Raw genomic sequence first — 16,851 nt, 5'->3', positions numbered from 1 at the left:
TCATACCTCTTGAACCCATCTTAGGGGTATTTAAATCTGAAAACAACGGTTTCTAGGATTTTGTTTTTCCTTTCCAGATTTTTATATTTTTAAGGCTGTGCCATATTTTCATCAGTGTTGCCAAGTTGTGCAGTTAAAGTAAATAAGCAAAACTAATTGAACATTAATGATCTGCTGAGTCCTAAGGGCAACTACACCTTCAAGGGAAATCTTCATCTCTAGCTGTTTGCCCTACGTTTGTAGCTCATTTTCTACATATTTTTTACCCATTGGGGGCTTGTCAGTGTTGCCAAGTTGTGCAGTTAAAGTAAATAAGCAAAACTAATTGAACATTAATGATCTGCTGAGTCCTAAGGGCAACTACACCTTCAAAGGAAATCTTCATCTCTAGCTGTTTGCCCTACGTTTGTAGCTCATTTTCTACATATTTTTCACCCATTGGGGGCTTGTCAGTGTTGCCAAGTTGTGTAGTTAAAGTAAATAAGCAAAACTAATTGAACATTAATGATCTGCTGAGTCCTAAGGGCAACTACACCTTCAAAGGAAATCTTCATCTCTAGCTGTTTGCCCTACGTTTGTAGCTCATTTTCTACATATTTTTACCCATTGGGGGCTTGTCAGTGTTGCCAAGTTGTGCAGTTAAAGTAAATAAGCAAAACTAATTGAACATTAATGATCTGCTGAGTCCTAAGGGCAACTACACCTTCAAAGGAAATCTTCATCTCTAGCTGTTTGCCCTACGTTTGTAGCTCATTTTCTACATATTTTTCACCCATTGGGGGCTTGTCAGTGTTTCCAAGTTGTGCAGTTAAAGTAAATAAGCAAAACTAAAGTAAATGAAAAATTTGATGCTATTTCACAGAAAATGGATTTTAGTGTCAAGGACATCAAACAAAATTTTTTATACTTCTTGAACCCATCTTAGGTGTATTTATATCTGAAAACAACGATTCCTAAGATTTTTTTTTCGTTAAACTAATTGAAAACTAATTGAACATTAATGATCTGTTGAGTCCTAAAGGCAACTACACCTTCAAAGGAAATTTACATTTTAAGCTGTTTGTCCTATGTTTGTAGCTTATTTTCTACATATTTTTCACCCAAGTTTATTTTTTTATTTGTTCATCAGAAATTTAGTTCTCTTTTTGCTAATTTTTTCACTTACTTACTTATAATTACTCACTTAAGTTATGAGAACATTAGAACACTTTCCAATATTTTATGGGTGAAGTAGCAAGAGCTGGCAGTCAGAATGAAGTATCAGGTTTGCGATCAAACCACAGGCACCTAATTGATTTATTTTCTAGTTCTCTAAAGCCTGTTTCTTGGAAAAACACGGTGAAGAAAGATGTAGTAAAAATATATTAAAGTGGTAGAAAAAATTTGATTATATTGTGAACAAATATTTAGACAATACTGCCTTTCTCTTTACAATTAAAACGAAACAAAATCAAAGAATAGAGACGATTGTAAGACAATGCAAAAATAACAAAAAAAAGTTTTTTGCCAATTATAATAAGCATCTGAATTTTTAGCTTTATGTCAAACATGTAATAAAAGAAAAACAAAATACAAACCCTATACAAAGATAAAACTTAAAAAAAAAGAAAAACTCTGGAAAACAAAGAAGCAAGAGAAATTTAAAGAAACTCACTTTTCTTTCGTTTTCATTTTGCTTTTTATGGACTTAATTTTTTTTCACTTTTCTTTTTATGTTTTGTTTATTCTGCTTCAATATGCTGTTTTTCATTTTTTCCCCGTTGGCTTCCAAATGTCAAGCCAAAATTTTAGGACTTTGTTATTATTACCGAAAACAGGTTTCTCATTGTCTTAATGAAAAAAAACATCTCATTTTTCTATTCTTTCATTTTTTTTTGTTTTTTTGTGCTTTTGATGTCCTAGGCCAATTTTTTCGGAAAAAAGATAACCCGAGCAAGAATGGCTTGCTTTGCAGAATAATTAGAAGATTTCATGATTTCCAGAAGATCTTTTTGAGAAAAGCAAAGCATTATTGAAAAAACAAGTTATTTATTCTTTGGAATAAGCTTAGGGAATTGTGGTAGCGCAGGACCAACAGGGAGGGGAGTTCATCAAATAATAAAAAGAGAAATCATCAATGTAACAGCACAAACACAAAAAAAAACAAAAAAAAAAGAAAAACAAATGTATATAATAGTGTGAAAACTCATTTGGGCCTCTTGATATTCCAAGGGGGGTTTATTTTCTCATCGGTGAGGAGGAGGGATTTTTGTTTGGAGGTGTAGCCAGACTTCCTGGCATTATTTAAGAAACAATCAGATTTTAAATTAAAAAAAAAAGTTTTTTCAACTGAAAGTAAGGAGCAATATTAAAACTTAAAACAGGCAGAAATTATTATATATATGAGGGGGTTGCTCCTCTTCAACAACTTGCTCTTTAATCTAAAGTTCGAATTCTTCCCAGTTCTTTAAGAAAGACTCCTAAGACACTATGTTCGTTTAATTAGAACAATAAGAAGTTTTTTTTAAAGTGCTGAAAAAAACTTTAGCGTAAATAGCGAGGAGTTGAGGCGTAGCAGCCCCCCTCATGTACGTAATAGTTTCTGTCCGTTTTAAGTTTTAATGTTGCTCCTTGCATTCAGTTGATAAAACTTGTTTTTTTATTTAATTTACACTCCAAGAATCTCAAAGAGACATAAAAGTCCTATAGCGCGTGCTCGCAGCATTACTGGGAATATATATTTATCCATTTCATTTTATCTATTATAATACTTTATTTTTTTTACCCACTTTTACTTTTAAAAAAGTCAAGTAATTATATTAAAAAGAAACGAAAATACACAAAACAGCTGAAACAATTAAATTTTGCAAAACGCAAAACGACAAAGGGTAAATAAAGCTAAAAGAAAAATGGAATACAAAGAAATAGAAAAATATAACAATAGTGCCAGAAAAGTTTATAACAATGAGATGGACCTAATAATAAGTAAACTTCCTACTTCAGCTTCGAAAGCAACTTTAAATGCGTAGCCTATATGTCCTTCGCGCTAAACTTGTAAATAATCTTCCAGTTGATTTACCACCGAAGTAGATACGATAAATATTTATGATAATACAAATACAAAATTCCTACATCCTGCATATGAATAGCATGGAAAAATGGGCACAAAAGTGACAAAAAGGAACATGTCTCAACAAGTTGAATAAAGTCTTCCCATAGAGACCCTACGGGAAAATCAGCCCCAGTTCAGAAAATTTTTCTTTTAGCCTGCTGTAAGAATGTTCTTAACATTAGCAAACACTCTAAAACGGATACTAGGAACACAAGGATTTTGAAAATTAAATCATTGGATTAAATATTCATTGGACCTTCTTAAAAATCTTAAAATGTACTTTCAAAAGATACAACATTTTCTTTTTTGAATAGAGGCAATACGAAGAGAATACAAAATATAAAAGTTCAATTTGTTTTGGCCTAAAATCCCGTTTTACAATATTAACTAAAATAGAAGAGAAAATAATATCCTTATTAGCTGGAATAGCTAGTCATACCTTCATGCACTTTTAAATTTTTAAATACTGTAATCATCTATTAGGATCTTCCATAGGATAATATTTAAGAAAAAGGTAAATAAGCTACAGTCCAGATAGTTTGGCCTAAAATAAAGATTGGAGAGTAGTTGACATTCTGTTCTAGAATTACTCTGGGTTTAGATACTTATCAACCATTTTACCCCAACCCTGTCGTCACCGGTAAAATAACAAAATACTTCAGTGTTGCTACAGACCATATGATATTGGACTTTTTTCTATTCTGATTACATTACAATTATATAATAATCACTAACTGAAATTTAATAGGCTATTAAGGATTCTACATTTGCTAAGAACCTTTCAATTGCATAGCTGTAATCTTTTAAATCAATCACTAAATTTATCATTAATTGTTAGGTTAAACTAAAATTTGCGATGTTATCCTAAAACATGAGCCTGAAACAAAACCTGTAAAATGTTAAATTAGAAGATTTACGAAAAATAAAAGTTGAAAGCAAACGAAAAAAATCTTGCCACTGACATCATATCCCGAGCTTTCATGCTGAGAGGATAATTGAATAGAAAGAGTAGAAAGATTTTCACGAAATTGCCTCCCCGTTGTTCTTCTACCGAAAAAATTTAGTGAAAGACCAGGTTTACCACTTTACTCGGGCAATTTTGTATTCTGATTACATTACAATTATATAGTAATCACTAATTGGAATTGAATATACTATTAAAGATTCTATATATACTAAAAACCTTTCAGATGCATAGCTGCCTTCTTTTAAATCAATCACTAAGTATATTTTAAATTTATTTTAATAGTATTTAATAATTAATATTTTAATTTAATAGTATATTTTATTATATTTTATATTTTATATATTTTAATATATTTTATATTTTATATATTTTTATATATATTTTTATATTTTAAATATTTATTATATATTTTATATTTTAATAGTATATTTTAATTTATTTTATTGATATTTTAAATCAATCACTAACTGTTAGGTTAAACTAAAATTTGCAATGTAATCATAAAACATGAGCCTGAAACAAAATCTGTAAAATGTTAAATTAGAAGATTTACAACAAATGAAAATTAAAAGCAAACAAAAAAAAAAATCTTGCCACTGACATCATATCCCGAGCTTTCATGCTGAGAGGATAATTGAATAGAAAGCGTAGAAAGACTTTCACGAAATTGCTTCCCCGTTGTTCTTCTGCGGAAAAAAGCTTGTGAAAGACCAGGTTTTCCACTTTACTCGGGCAATCTCTCAAAGCACTTCGGTGTTAATTAGACTGTCCTTATTTTCTCTGTTTCCATTCATTTTTAGCATTAGGATGTAAACTACATTTGAGAGGGTGGACCTAGGCATCACTTAGTGTAATTTGTAAACAAGACAATATTTATTGTTATTTATTCTGTATTATTATATATTATATTACCATTTATAATTGTTTCAAAACCTATAATTTGCTTTATGTATTTTCAAAAAATGCTTTAATTTTCAAATCATCGACAAAAAATAAAACAAAATTGCAACAATAATCAAAACAACTAGAAAAAAATAATGAAAATAAATTGAATGTTTGATACATAATGATTTTAATTTCAGAAAATCTCGGCAATTCAAGATTCTAGATTCTATTTAACAGTAAATTTACATTTTTCAGAATTATAATTAAAGAAAAAAGGGTTAGAATATATTCTGTTTTCTGCAAAGCATAAATGCCACAATTTATTTTAGATGGCTTACGGTTAGGAGGGACTCCTCTTTCTAATAATTTCTATTCGTTTTAAATTAGACATGAGAATTGATCTTAATTTATACTTGCTTTAGGATCTATTAATTTATCTATATTCGTATCCGTTATTTTTATATTAGTTGTCATTATTTATTTTAATTTATATTTATTTTGGGTTTAATTTATTATTTGACATTAAGTTCTGCTCATCTTTGATTGAAATATTATATGACTTTATTTCTTCTCTAAAAACCTATCGTGCGTAGTATGGTAAGGCGGATCAATAATTTTATTGCGTGTCAATAAGTATGTAAACATGTTTGTCAATAAGCATGTCAATAAATTTGTCAATAAGCATGTCAATAAGTTTAAAGGAAGAAGAGCCTACAGAGCCATTGATGCTGCATCGGGTGCTGGATGGGTATTTAAGCTGCTGTGTCTTTTTTACAAAGACAGGTAGCGGGCCTGTTGCCAAACTGCAACTTTTACTAACAACAACTCACCGCAGCACCAAGCCACCTGAGCACCAAGACAGCATGACATGGTGCTTAGTGCTTAGTGCTTAGACACTAAGCACCTTAGGTGCTTGTCTTAGGTGCTTGGTGCTTAGACAGCACCAAGCACCACCTGAGGCCAGCACAGCTATGTATGCTCCTTCTCCATCCCAACCTATTCAAAACCTCCCTAGTTTAATTTCAATTAATTAAAGTTATAAAACTAAAGTTTAATTTTTGATTGTTTTTTTTTCAACGTCTAAAAAAAAATTTATCCCTATTCGAACTGTTATTTATTGTCCAACCTTACAGCAGTGGGAATCCAAGCAGAGCGTACTGTCAAGCAGAGCAACTACCCACTGTGCTACCACAGGTTATGAATAGGTTTACAGAAGAGAATTTTATTGAAGTATTATAATTTTATTTCGCATTATATTTTTGTATTTTTTGTTTTTATTTCCTATAGTCTTATTCAATTTTATTCCGTATTAAAACTTTCCAAACAGTTCGTGGTAACGAACTGTAGTAAGGAGTGACCCGGCTCAATAGTAACCAAAACTCTAAAAAATCGAATTTTGATATCAATAGCTACATCATATAAAGTTTCATCATATATAAGTTTCATCAAGTTTAGTCTTACCCATCAATAGTTACGAGCCTGCAAAATTTACCTTATTTTAGAAAATAGGGGAAAACAACCCCTAAAAGTCATAGAATCTTAACGATGTAAATCATGTTAATGTATGATATGTTAATGTAAATCACACCATCAGATTCAGCGTATCAGAAAACTCTGGTGTAGAAGTTTCAAGCTCCTATCTACAAAAATGTGGAATTTGTTTTTGCTAGAAGGGAGATCACGGATGCGTGTTTATTTGTTTGTCTGTTTGTTTTGTTTTTTCCCAGGGGTGATAATATCGGCCCAGTGGTCCTAGAATCCTGAGAGAGGGCTCATTCTAACGGAAATTAAAAGTTCTAGTGCCCTTTTTAAGTGACCAAAAAATTGGAGGGCACCTAGACCCCCTCCCACGCTAATTATTTTCCCAGAGTCACCAGATCAAAATTCTGAGATAGCTATTTTATTCAGCGTAGTCAAATAACCTTGTAACTTTGTCTTTGGGGACGACTTACTCCCCCACAGTCCCCGTGGAAGGGGCCACAAGTTACAAACTTTGACCAGTGCTTACATATAGTAATGGTTATTTGGAAGCACACAGACATTTTCAGGGGGATTTTTAGGTTGTGGGGGGGGGATGATAAGAGGGGGATATGTTTGGGAATTTCCATGGAGGAATTTGTCATGGGGGAAGAAAATTTCCATGAAGGGAGCGCAAGATTTTTTAGCATTATTTAAAAAGAAACAATCCAAAAATAAATATGAAAAAGTTTTTTCAACTGAAAGTAAGGAGAAGCATTAAAACTTGAAACGAACAGAAATTATTACCCATATGATGGGCTCACCTCCTCCTAATACCTCGCTCTTTACGCTAAAGTATTTTTAGTAATTTAAACTATTTATTCTACGGCTTTTGTGATTCAGGGGTCATTCTTAAGAAATTGGGACAAAATTTAAGTTTTAGTGGAAAGAGCGAGGTAATGACGAGGGGGTGAACCCCTTCATATACGTAATAAAAACATGAGAATACAAAAGTCCGTTACGTAAGCTAATTTGTAAGTTACGTTAATCTTTTACTGACAAAAACATTCGTAAAAAATTGAAAGTTCTAGTTGCCTTTTTAAGTAATCAAAAATTGGAGGGCAGCTAGGCCTCCTCCCCCGCTCCTTTTTTCTCAAAATCATTCGATCAAAACTAAGAGAAAGCCATTTAGCCAAAAAGAAAATATGCAAATTTCGTTTTAATTATTCATCTGCGGAGAGCCAAAATCAAAACATGCATTGATTCAAAAACATTCAGAAATTAAATAAAAAAAACAAGTTTTTTTAACGGAAAGTAAGGAGCGACATTAAAACTTAAAACGAACAGAAATTACTTCGTATATGAAAGGGCTAATCCCTCATCAACGCCCCGCTCTTTACGCTAAATTTTTTTACTGTTTCAAAAACTAGAGTTAAGAGAAAGAGTCAAACCTTAGCGTAAAGAGCGGGGCGTTGATGAGGAAGCAAAATATAAAGTTTATTTAAATAAAAATACTTACAATATATATCAATTAATATATACTATAAGCAGTTAATATATAATAATAAGTAATTAACATAAATAGTAATTAGGTAAATTAAAATAAATAGTCAATTTATATTAGAGTTTTACTTTATGACCCAAACTAAACTTGAGAGTTTGCATTCTTGTTCTTTTTTAATGTAATAAAAAAGAGTTAAAATAGAAAATAAATGAAATCCAACTCCTTCACCCATAAAGTGCAAATATATATCCTAAATTTGTTTCTAAAATATTATATTTTTATCTTACTTTGTTATGTTTCATTAGGGTTGGGCTTCAGAGATATATATTAGAAGAACATTAGGCAGGGGGTATATCATAAAAGTACCTAAGAAACAAATCCACGTAAAAACTTATTTTTGATATGAACCAAAATACGGAGTGAGCACAGGGCAGCTTAAATAAGCAGACTGATTATTGTCTAATTATTGACTAAATAATTATTAATGACTAAATGATAAATAATTGTCTAATTATTGACTAACCCATATGGTATTGTCTAGTTTATTGACTAAATGATAAATTATTGTCTAATTATTATAATACTAATTATGTATAGGTAGATTGCAGCCTCTATATGACCAAAAGGTTATTACCTGTGCATATACGTCTCAAAATTGGTTTTCACTAATTTATTATACCTACCTGAATTCTCTCTAAACCTTAACTTTTTCAGACGTAAGTCACAAACCCCAAAACTTCAATTCACACACCATCTCCTGCACCGTCCTGCTGGTGTAGCGGTATCACCGTGGACAGGAGAAATATACGTTGCTGGAACTGATAGTCACAGGGTACTGGTTTTTGATCAAAAAGGAAACTATCAAAGAAGCTTAGGTGACAATGTGGGTTCTGAAACAGAATTTTTATGCCCATTTGGTATCGCTTTTTCAAAGAGAAATGAAGAAATATATGTCTCAGGTATGGGTTTGAACTTTTCGAACATTGTTTGATCTTTTACTGAATGTCACTTCTTCTCTCTCTTGCCTTTTTGATTAATATTACTCCTGGTTGTTATAGTAATATGAGTCAGCAGACATGTTCTTTAAGTAACCATAATGTTAATAGTATTAAAAAATTGTATTCCCACAGATCATATTAGTATGAGTTACTACTCTATGAGTATCATAATAATAACAGCAAAGGATATGAAGCATCGGTAATATTGGGGTATGAGTCATCACTCTAAGAACAGTAATAACTGCAACAATATGAGTTATGAGTGCGGTAATATTAGCGGCAATATTGTTGTAATATGGGTAATTACCCCTGCTACCTATATTACACTAAAATAGGAGGAATTTTATCCAAACAAATGGATTGAAATTCTGCATAATTTTGGACTTCTATAGGGCTGAAACCTTCCCTACCTCAATCCTGTTTCAGCCTTCAAAATACACAACCGTTGATCGTTCCTTTTTTAATTAAATAAAAAAACAAGTTTTTTTAAATAAAAGTGAGGAGCAACATTAAAACTTAAAACGAACAGAAATTACTCCGTATATGAAAGGAGCTTTTCCTCCTCAACGCCTCGCTCTTTACGCTAAAGTTTGACTCTTTCTCTTAACTCTACTTTTTAAAACAGTAAGAAACTTTAGCGTCACCATCTAGCATCATTTAGCCATCACCATCTAGCATCACACATTTGATGCAGCCTGATGTTTGATTATAAATATTTAATTATATAAATATTACGATTTTAGTTATAGATATTTGACAATCAAATATTTAATGCTTTGATTTTAAATCTTCTCTTAGATAAATGGAGAAACTGCATACAAGTTTACGATAAGGATGACAAATACAAAAGACAGCTCTGTGGCAAAGGAGGTCTTGGGTCGGTGTCACTCAAGTCACCTGTTGGTCTTGCGGTCGACTCAAACGGCCTTATCTACATTTGTGATACGTGCAATGACAGGATCATAGTAAGTATTTTTTTCAGTTATTTCGGAAAAAATTTCAGAAAATGGTTATTTCAGAAAAATTAAACCATTCGAGTATATAACTTCTATCGCTAAATAGAAGTATTGAATTTAATCATATAAACTCATGGAATAGAAAAGAAGAGATATTCCCATAGAATATAGAAAATCAAATAAAGAAAATCTAGAAATAGAGAAATTTCTATTCTGATTACTTCTGTATTTTTAATAGATTTTTGTCTAAAGATATACGCTATTTTCTAAATTTCTAGATATATAGAAGAGAAGACTCAAAGAATAGAAGAGGAGAGAAATTCTCCTAAAATATAGAAATTCAAATAGAAGAAATCTAGAAATAAAGAAATTTCTACCCTGATATCTTCCTTGTTTCTAATAGATTCTATTTAAGAGATATTCTCTATTTTCTAAATTTCTAGATATATAGAAGAGAGGAATCATAGAATAGAAGAGGGAGTCTGAGGAGTTTATGGCTAAAAAAATTACCAAATAACATCTGAATTTTTTATACCAGTGAAACAGAAAAATAGCCTGATCATGCTAGAAGATCAAGACTAGTGGCGCTGTGCCACTTAAAGTCAGTCAAACTCCTTCTCTCTTTTACCTTACTTAAAGCACTTATTTCGAGACCTTTTAAGAGAACTTCAAAAAACCTGTGAGCCATTTATTGTATACACAGGATGATATGGGGCAGCCTTTTTGTATCATAAGCTGCTGAAGGTATATTTAGCAAAGTGTTCCAACGGTATAATCTGTGGGTAAGTAGACTTTACACACCTAATTTCATAGCTTCTAATATACCCCATCCCTTTGAATAATATGGTCCCTAGTCTTACCTAGACTACCAACAACGCGTTTTTGCTACAAATTAGCATTTCTGAAAAGCAAGATAAAGTTTCCTCTAATTGCATTTTTTACATCAAACATGTTTATGTGCCATCTGTGCGTTAAAAAAAAAATCATATCAATTAAAAATAGTATCAATTAAATCCTTAAATTTAAGCAGTTCAAACTAAATAGGTTTGACTTTGTAGTATTCTACAACAAAATAACATTATTAAACATTTTTCTAGGGGTGTCATACCGCACCTGTTCCAAAATGGCAATTAATTTTTAAAAATTAAAATTAACTTTTATTGGCTCCAAAATCCCACTGTTTACCTTATGATACCTTACTTTCATTTGACTCAGATGCACCGAAACTGCATACAAATGAACAGAACAGCATTTTCTTAGAAAATGATGTTAAATTATTAAATTGTATTGAAAAATTATGCTAAATTATTATTTTAAAGACATTTTATTAAAAAGATTAGCATTTTTGCTGCATCCGTCATGCCTGAGCAATTCTGTATCAGAGAAGAATGAAAATTAAACAAATGGATTAAAGGATTTTTTTTTCAATTTTATTGGCCCATAGTTAATTCTCTTAGTTCATACTAGCTAGTCAATGGGTTACCCTCTGAGGGATACTTCGGATGTAGTTTTTTTTCTAGGTTATTAACAAGGATGGTGGCCAAGTTAAAGAGATAGGTGAAGCATCTCGAGAACTCCTTTCAAATGGCAACAGAACAACAAAAACGGAATTCAATGAACCAACTGGTGTGTCCATTTCTGACAATGGTTCCAAAATCGTAGTTTCAGATTATGGCAATCATCGGATTAAAATATTTAACAGAGATGGCACTCGTGTCGGCTCTTTTGGATTTAGAGGTACAAGGCGCGGTCAATTTGAATTTCCAGAATGTATTACAGTTGATTTAAACGGATTAATAATTGTTGGTGATAACGGCAACTCAAGGGTACAAATTTTTCGACCGAATGGTGATTTTGTTTGTGACTTTGGCTCAAAGACAGCAGATGATTTTAAGTGGATATCTGGTTTGGCAGTAACTGCCGACTGTGATATTGTTGTTAGTGATTTTAAAACCCACACAATATCTATATTGTAACCCTGTCAATTTTTTTTTTTACTGACATGCAACTCTAGAGACAACGAATTATACTGACAGGCTATTCATTTTTATCAACTGGCTTACATCCAAGATGAAGATGTTGGTTAAATCCAAGAAATTCGTGATGCATTTTGACGCACAATACTCTACACCAACTTGTCAAATATGATCAGTATTGAATTTGAATTTCTATATGAATCGCAGCTGAGCTTTGCAGATAATCAGTTGTTGTTGATAAAACGTTGTGCCCAAAATATGTTGAAATACTTATGGTTATCTATTCCAAAATATTTGTTTTTAACTCCCTTTTTACATATTTTTGCCTTTGTTCTGTTTAATGTCCTTTTTAAATAATTATATGTAAGCGATGAATTTTTCGGAATATTCTCAATTTTGAAAACTTATTCGTAATCGGAACATTAAGAAATTTTTTAAGTGAACGTTTCTACAAAAAAAAACATAAAGAAAGGAAGATACTTCAAATCGAGAAAAATTCTCACCAACTTACATACTGCAATTCAGTGAGTTCACGTACGAGCTATTCGCATCATATACTTTGGACAAATGTCCAAAGTATCATGGTACAGGGTTTCATTTGGAACCAAGTATGCATATTCACAATTATTTCCTTAAAGTGCGATAAACAAGACTTGGTACACGATTCAAAATAGCTTCCTAGGACAAGTCTGTGGACCCGTCTCTGAAAGTTTCGTTTTCTTAACCTAGCCCCTTACCAAGATAGCAAAAAGTAGCTAAGCTAGGTTTTTTTGGAGATTTATAAGAAGCAACTTTTTATGAGAAATATATGTAATAAATAGGGCACCCTAGAGGAAAAAAGGCAGACGATCAGTAAATTTTTAGTCTTTAGTCTAGGGTTTCATATAACCTAATTAAGGGGGGACTCACATAATAGTTCATTTTCAAAGTCAAATTGTCCTTGTTTACCTATTTTTTTTTTACTATACAGAAAGAATATTACTCTCACCTTCACTTAACGCATAAACAAGTTACGTTTATGCAGCCATTTCGCAATAAAGTTCAATTCAACCTTCGTCTCTTAATTTCAGCGAGATAAAATACGCCTTATCCGTTTGACTATTCACCCATTTTTCATATTTGAAATTTAGCAGAAAATACAGGTATTATAAGCGCCCCTTTTTACGACTAACTATCGACTAATACTTCTTTGCCCTCCTTAGCTAATGGTGGTCAACCACTTAAAATGGATGTAGCTAAAATTAAGGTCTCCCCTCAGCAATAAAGGGTTTAGTGTAGAAAATAGTCAATCAATTTTATCAGGAAAATGTCTCTAAATATCGATTCGTTGGTAATATGAGAGCATTCAAATTTACCAGCTGCCAAGAACGAACCCTTATTTATTAATGTAATGCCAGATGTTCGGTAGAAACTAACCCTGTGATGGAAGGTATCATTAAAGATTAGAGCAAATATGTTTATTTCTTTTTTACCCACCTGCTGAAATACGCTTGAAAAAAGTTTAAAAGGGGATAAACTTAGAGTAGAATGTATTCTGTCATGATAAAACGACGTAAATTTATCCGCGATAGAACTTTTTTATGCGTGAGGGGGATTAGGGTTTTAGCTGTTAATTCAAAATAGAGTCATAGTAGGTTAAATTTGAGTAAAATGTCCTCCAATTTTTGATGGGGGATGGAATATATAAAAGAGGCTTACCAGTTGGTATTTTCGTGACATAATCATTTTTCAAACTTGAGTTGAAAAATCATTTTCAATATTTTATATAAAACTGATGGGGAAGCTAGTCTGAGACCGGGTTTTACAGCCCCCAGTGGACAATGAGAATTACTTGGTTCCCGCTAGAAGAATAGGAATCAATATAGGATCACGTGACTCTTCTGTTTACTGGGAACAACAGAACACCCTTTGTTTATCAACGAGCCTTTGTTCGTTGGAAAACCAATAGACGTCTAGACTCTATAACGATTCTGTTCAAAGACAATGGCAGAAAAACCCCTTGTTTGCTGACATGAAAAGGTTATTTGTGTGAAGCATGAAAATCTTGGGTGATGAACAATTTGGATCATATCCTTACTTGAAGTGGCCCAATGGGTTTTTTCCTGGCTCTTGCGAGGTAAAGAAAAAACACTCTATTACGTAACACCCAAATAAAATATTCCCTATTACGTAACATTCAAAGAAATCATGAGGTATACAAGCCCTGGCCTTCACGGGTTTTTTGAAAAATCAGAAAAAAAAAACACTTTGTTATGTAACAGACATTTGCATCGCTTAGAAACATTCCCTTTAACATAAAAAGCACCTGCGCCTCTTAGAATATATTCCCTATTACGTAACAGGCACCTGCGTCTTGAAGAAAATTAATAAAACCTGCGTCCTGAGGGAATCGCCATTAAATTTCTTCGTCATCTTAAATCATTAAAGGAAAAAAGGAGTAGCGTCTAAGGGTCATTTTAAAAGCAGTGAGGCCACACTACTAATGCATTTCAATTTTTTTTAATGTGATAATTACAAGAGAAAACGTTTGCAATATTTTTTTTTTCAGTAAAGTGGAAATGATATTAAGGCCTTTAGAAGACATGGGGCGCAGTAATCCTAATCCCTTTTACTAATTCAGTCTGTTTTATGTTTCACATAATTACTTTAAATTATGTTTATTTTGAAATTTTTTTTGTTCATTCACCTTCCACTCTGTACCTTCCCTGTAACTTAAATAATTTCTTAAACCACAATGCTTTCCAATTTACAGAAATAAAGAGACAAAAAACGGGTATAATTTAAATAAAAAAATGGAAAAAAAACGAACTTTAAAAGAAAAAATCCTAAGCTTTCGACTCCACGTCCAGGTGCCTTTATCAACGGGAAAAAATAGAGTTAAATTGAACACAACATGTAAAAAAAGACAAATAGAAAAAGCAACAAATAAATAAAACTCCGAAACACTGGTCACACAAATAGCGAAAGATTGTCTCTGGTCACCGGATTGTCTCTCGTGTAATTTCACTTTGGCAATGAGATCTAGCAAAAATGAAGCATTATATTTCTTTGGAAGAATTTACACAAACCCAAGGTTAAACCCATGATTAAAATTACACGGTTAAAATTATTTCAACTATATATGCAATCAAAGGTAATATACGGTAATTGGTCAAAGAAACTTATTACATTTGCTGCGGTCGTTTCCGCCGTTCTATCAAAATCGAATTCTCGGTTGTACTAATAAGCCGTTCATTTGTAATTCCTCGGTTTTACTTTGCACTCATAAGCCGTCCTTTGAAATGTCATACTTACTTTGTTATTTTTAGAATGACAAACTGAGAAGTTTACTTTTGAGCGCCAAGTTCTAAAATTGAAAAATATCCTAGAACCAAGTATCAACCAGTCCACTGACTGTTTAACTTCGTGGATGGGTCGATCGAATCCTCCACTGTCCTTTTAGGACTAAAAAGCGCAATAGATAATTGTTTACATTTACTATTAAACATATTCAGGAAGTTATCTATTTGTTAGCACTCGCAAGATCAGCCTTATTTTCCTCTTAATTCTGGGTCTTTTCTAGCTGATATAGACTAGATATCAGCCAAAAAAAGTTTCTGATTGGGTCAGTTCATTGGTCCTTTTCCACAAAAATTTGATTTTGTCTTCATTTCCGTCAATTTATTACTAAATGACACTTTTGTTGTTTTTATCCCGATTCGGTCTTCATGGGACTTCACCCGGCTCGTAGAAACGAAGACGCTTCTTTTTTTTTTTACGAACAATAAACTCTTGTTTGTAGTATTTTTTGCTCGTTTTAAAATTGACTTACCTACTCAATTCAATTTCTAGATTATTAAAAAAAAATTTCTAATACAAGAATTATTCAAGATTTTTGGAAGGATTTACTGTTACCATTGTTACCAGAGAGTGGTGTGATCTTTAATCCTGATGAACTATTTCTCTTCCTCCCCTCTCTCTCCCCCTATTCGCTTAATATATTTCTGAGCATCTTCTATCGTTTTAAATTGTTATTTATAAAGATCACATTGTCTAAAGTCTTTGAGATGACTTTGTCGAAGACCATGCTTTTTCCCATAAGATAGGGACACACTTAGATGGTTATTTTTCTAATCAGAAAGAATTTGTTTTTCTAGTCAGAGTCACTTTACTCCTCTAGCAAATCTAATGCTTGTCTAGCTGCATCCACAAGTATCCTTTCCATTTTCTTTGTGGTTGAAATTCTATCCGGCTGATTGAAATTCTATCTGGCTAAGGCTTATAAGGCGTTTTTTGAACTAAGAACGACGGATGGCGGAAACGAACGCAGCTATTGAATGAATATTGTTGTTTGCTAACTTAGGTATGGTCCGTTGAATCTTTCCAGTATTGAACTCACCCCGACTTTTGCTCACAAGGTTGACACTTGTCTTGGGACTGTCATGTAACACATTACTGTTTGAAATTTTAACCTGCTTAGATTGCCTATACAGTTCAAATTATCTTAACCTAGTAATTTTAATCATGGATGGGGTTTTGTGTAAATTCTTCCAAATAAATGAAGTATTTCATTTCTGCTAGATCTTATTACCAAACTGAAATTATATGAGAAACAATCTGGCGTATCAGAGATAATCTTTCTTCATTTCTGTGGGCTTACTCAGGCTATTTGCAGTGATTGCAGTATTTTGGAGGTTGTTACGATGTGAGTTTTATCTATTTGTTTTTTTTTTATATTTGTCTTTTTCTTTATATATTGAGTTTAATTTAAAGTTAATTTTTACCCGTTGATAAAGGCTCCCGGACGTAGATTCGCAATATTCGGTTTTTTATTATTTAAGATTTGTTGTTATTGTTGTTGTTTTGCTCCATTCTTTTATTTACATTATACATGTTTTTCTCTCTTAATTTCTGTTCTCTGTAACTTAAAAGCCTTTGCGAGACAAAATAAATTTTAGAGCTGTTTTTGGACGTCATTAACCAGCCAAACACAGGATCCACAGCCAAAGAAGTCATTGCCCGACTTGGTCAGGCTAA

The 16,851-nt window shown here is 32.2% G+C and overlaps 1 protein-coding gene across 1 annotated transcript in view; it reads left to right on the top strand.

Moving 5' to 3' along the window:
* The window catches only part of LOC136029890 (tripartite motif-containing protein 2-like), a 93,615-nt gene extending 81,405 nt beyond the window's left edge, over positions 1-12,210 (top strand). Inside the window, exons 7-9 of the mRNA XM_065708373.1 lie at positions 8,620-8,864; positions 9,702-9,868; positions 11,380-12,210. Coding sequence (XP_065564445.1) covers positions 8,620-8,864; positions 9,702-9,868; positions 11,380-11,835 — 868 coding nt within the window. The 3' untranslated portion in view covers positions 11,836-12,210. The remainder of the gene's footprint in view (positions 1-8,619; positions 8,865-9,701; positions 9,869-11,379) is intronic.
* Positions 12,211-16,851: the final 4,641 nt, after the last annotated feature.

The sequence above is a fragment of the Artemia franciscana genome, chromosome 8 (assembly GCF_032884065.1).
Source record: "Artemia franciscana chromosome 8, ASM3288406v1, whole genome shotgun sequence".
Lineage (NCBI taxonomy): Eukaryota > Metazoa > Arthropoda > Branchiopoda > Anostraca > Artemiidae > Artemia > Artemia franciscana.
Note: the sequence above shows the minus strand (reverse complement) of the source record. Positions and strands in the feature narration are given on the sequence as shown.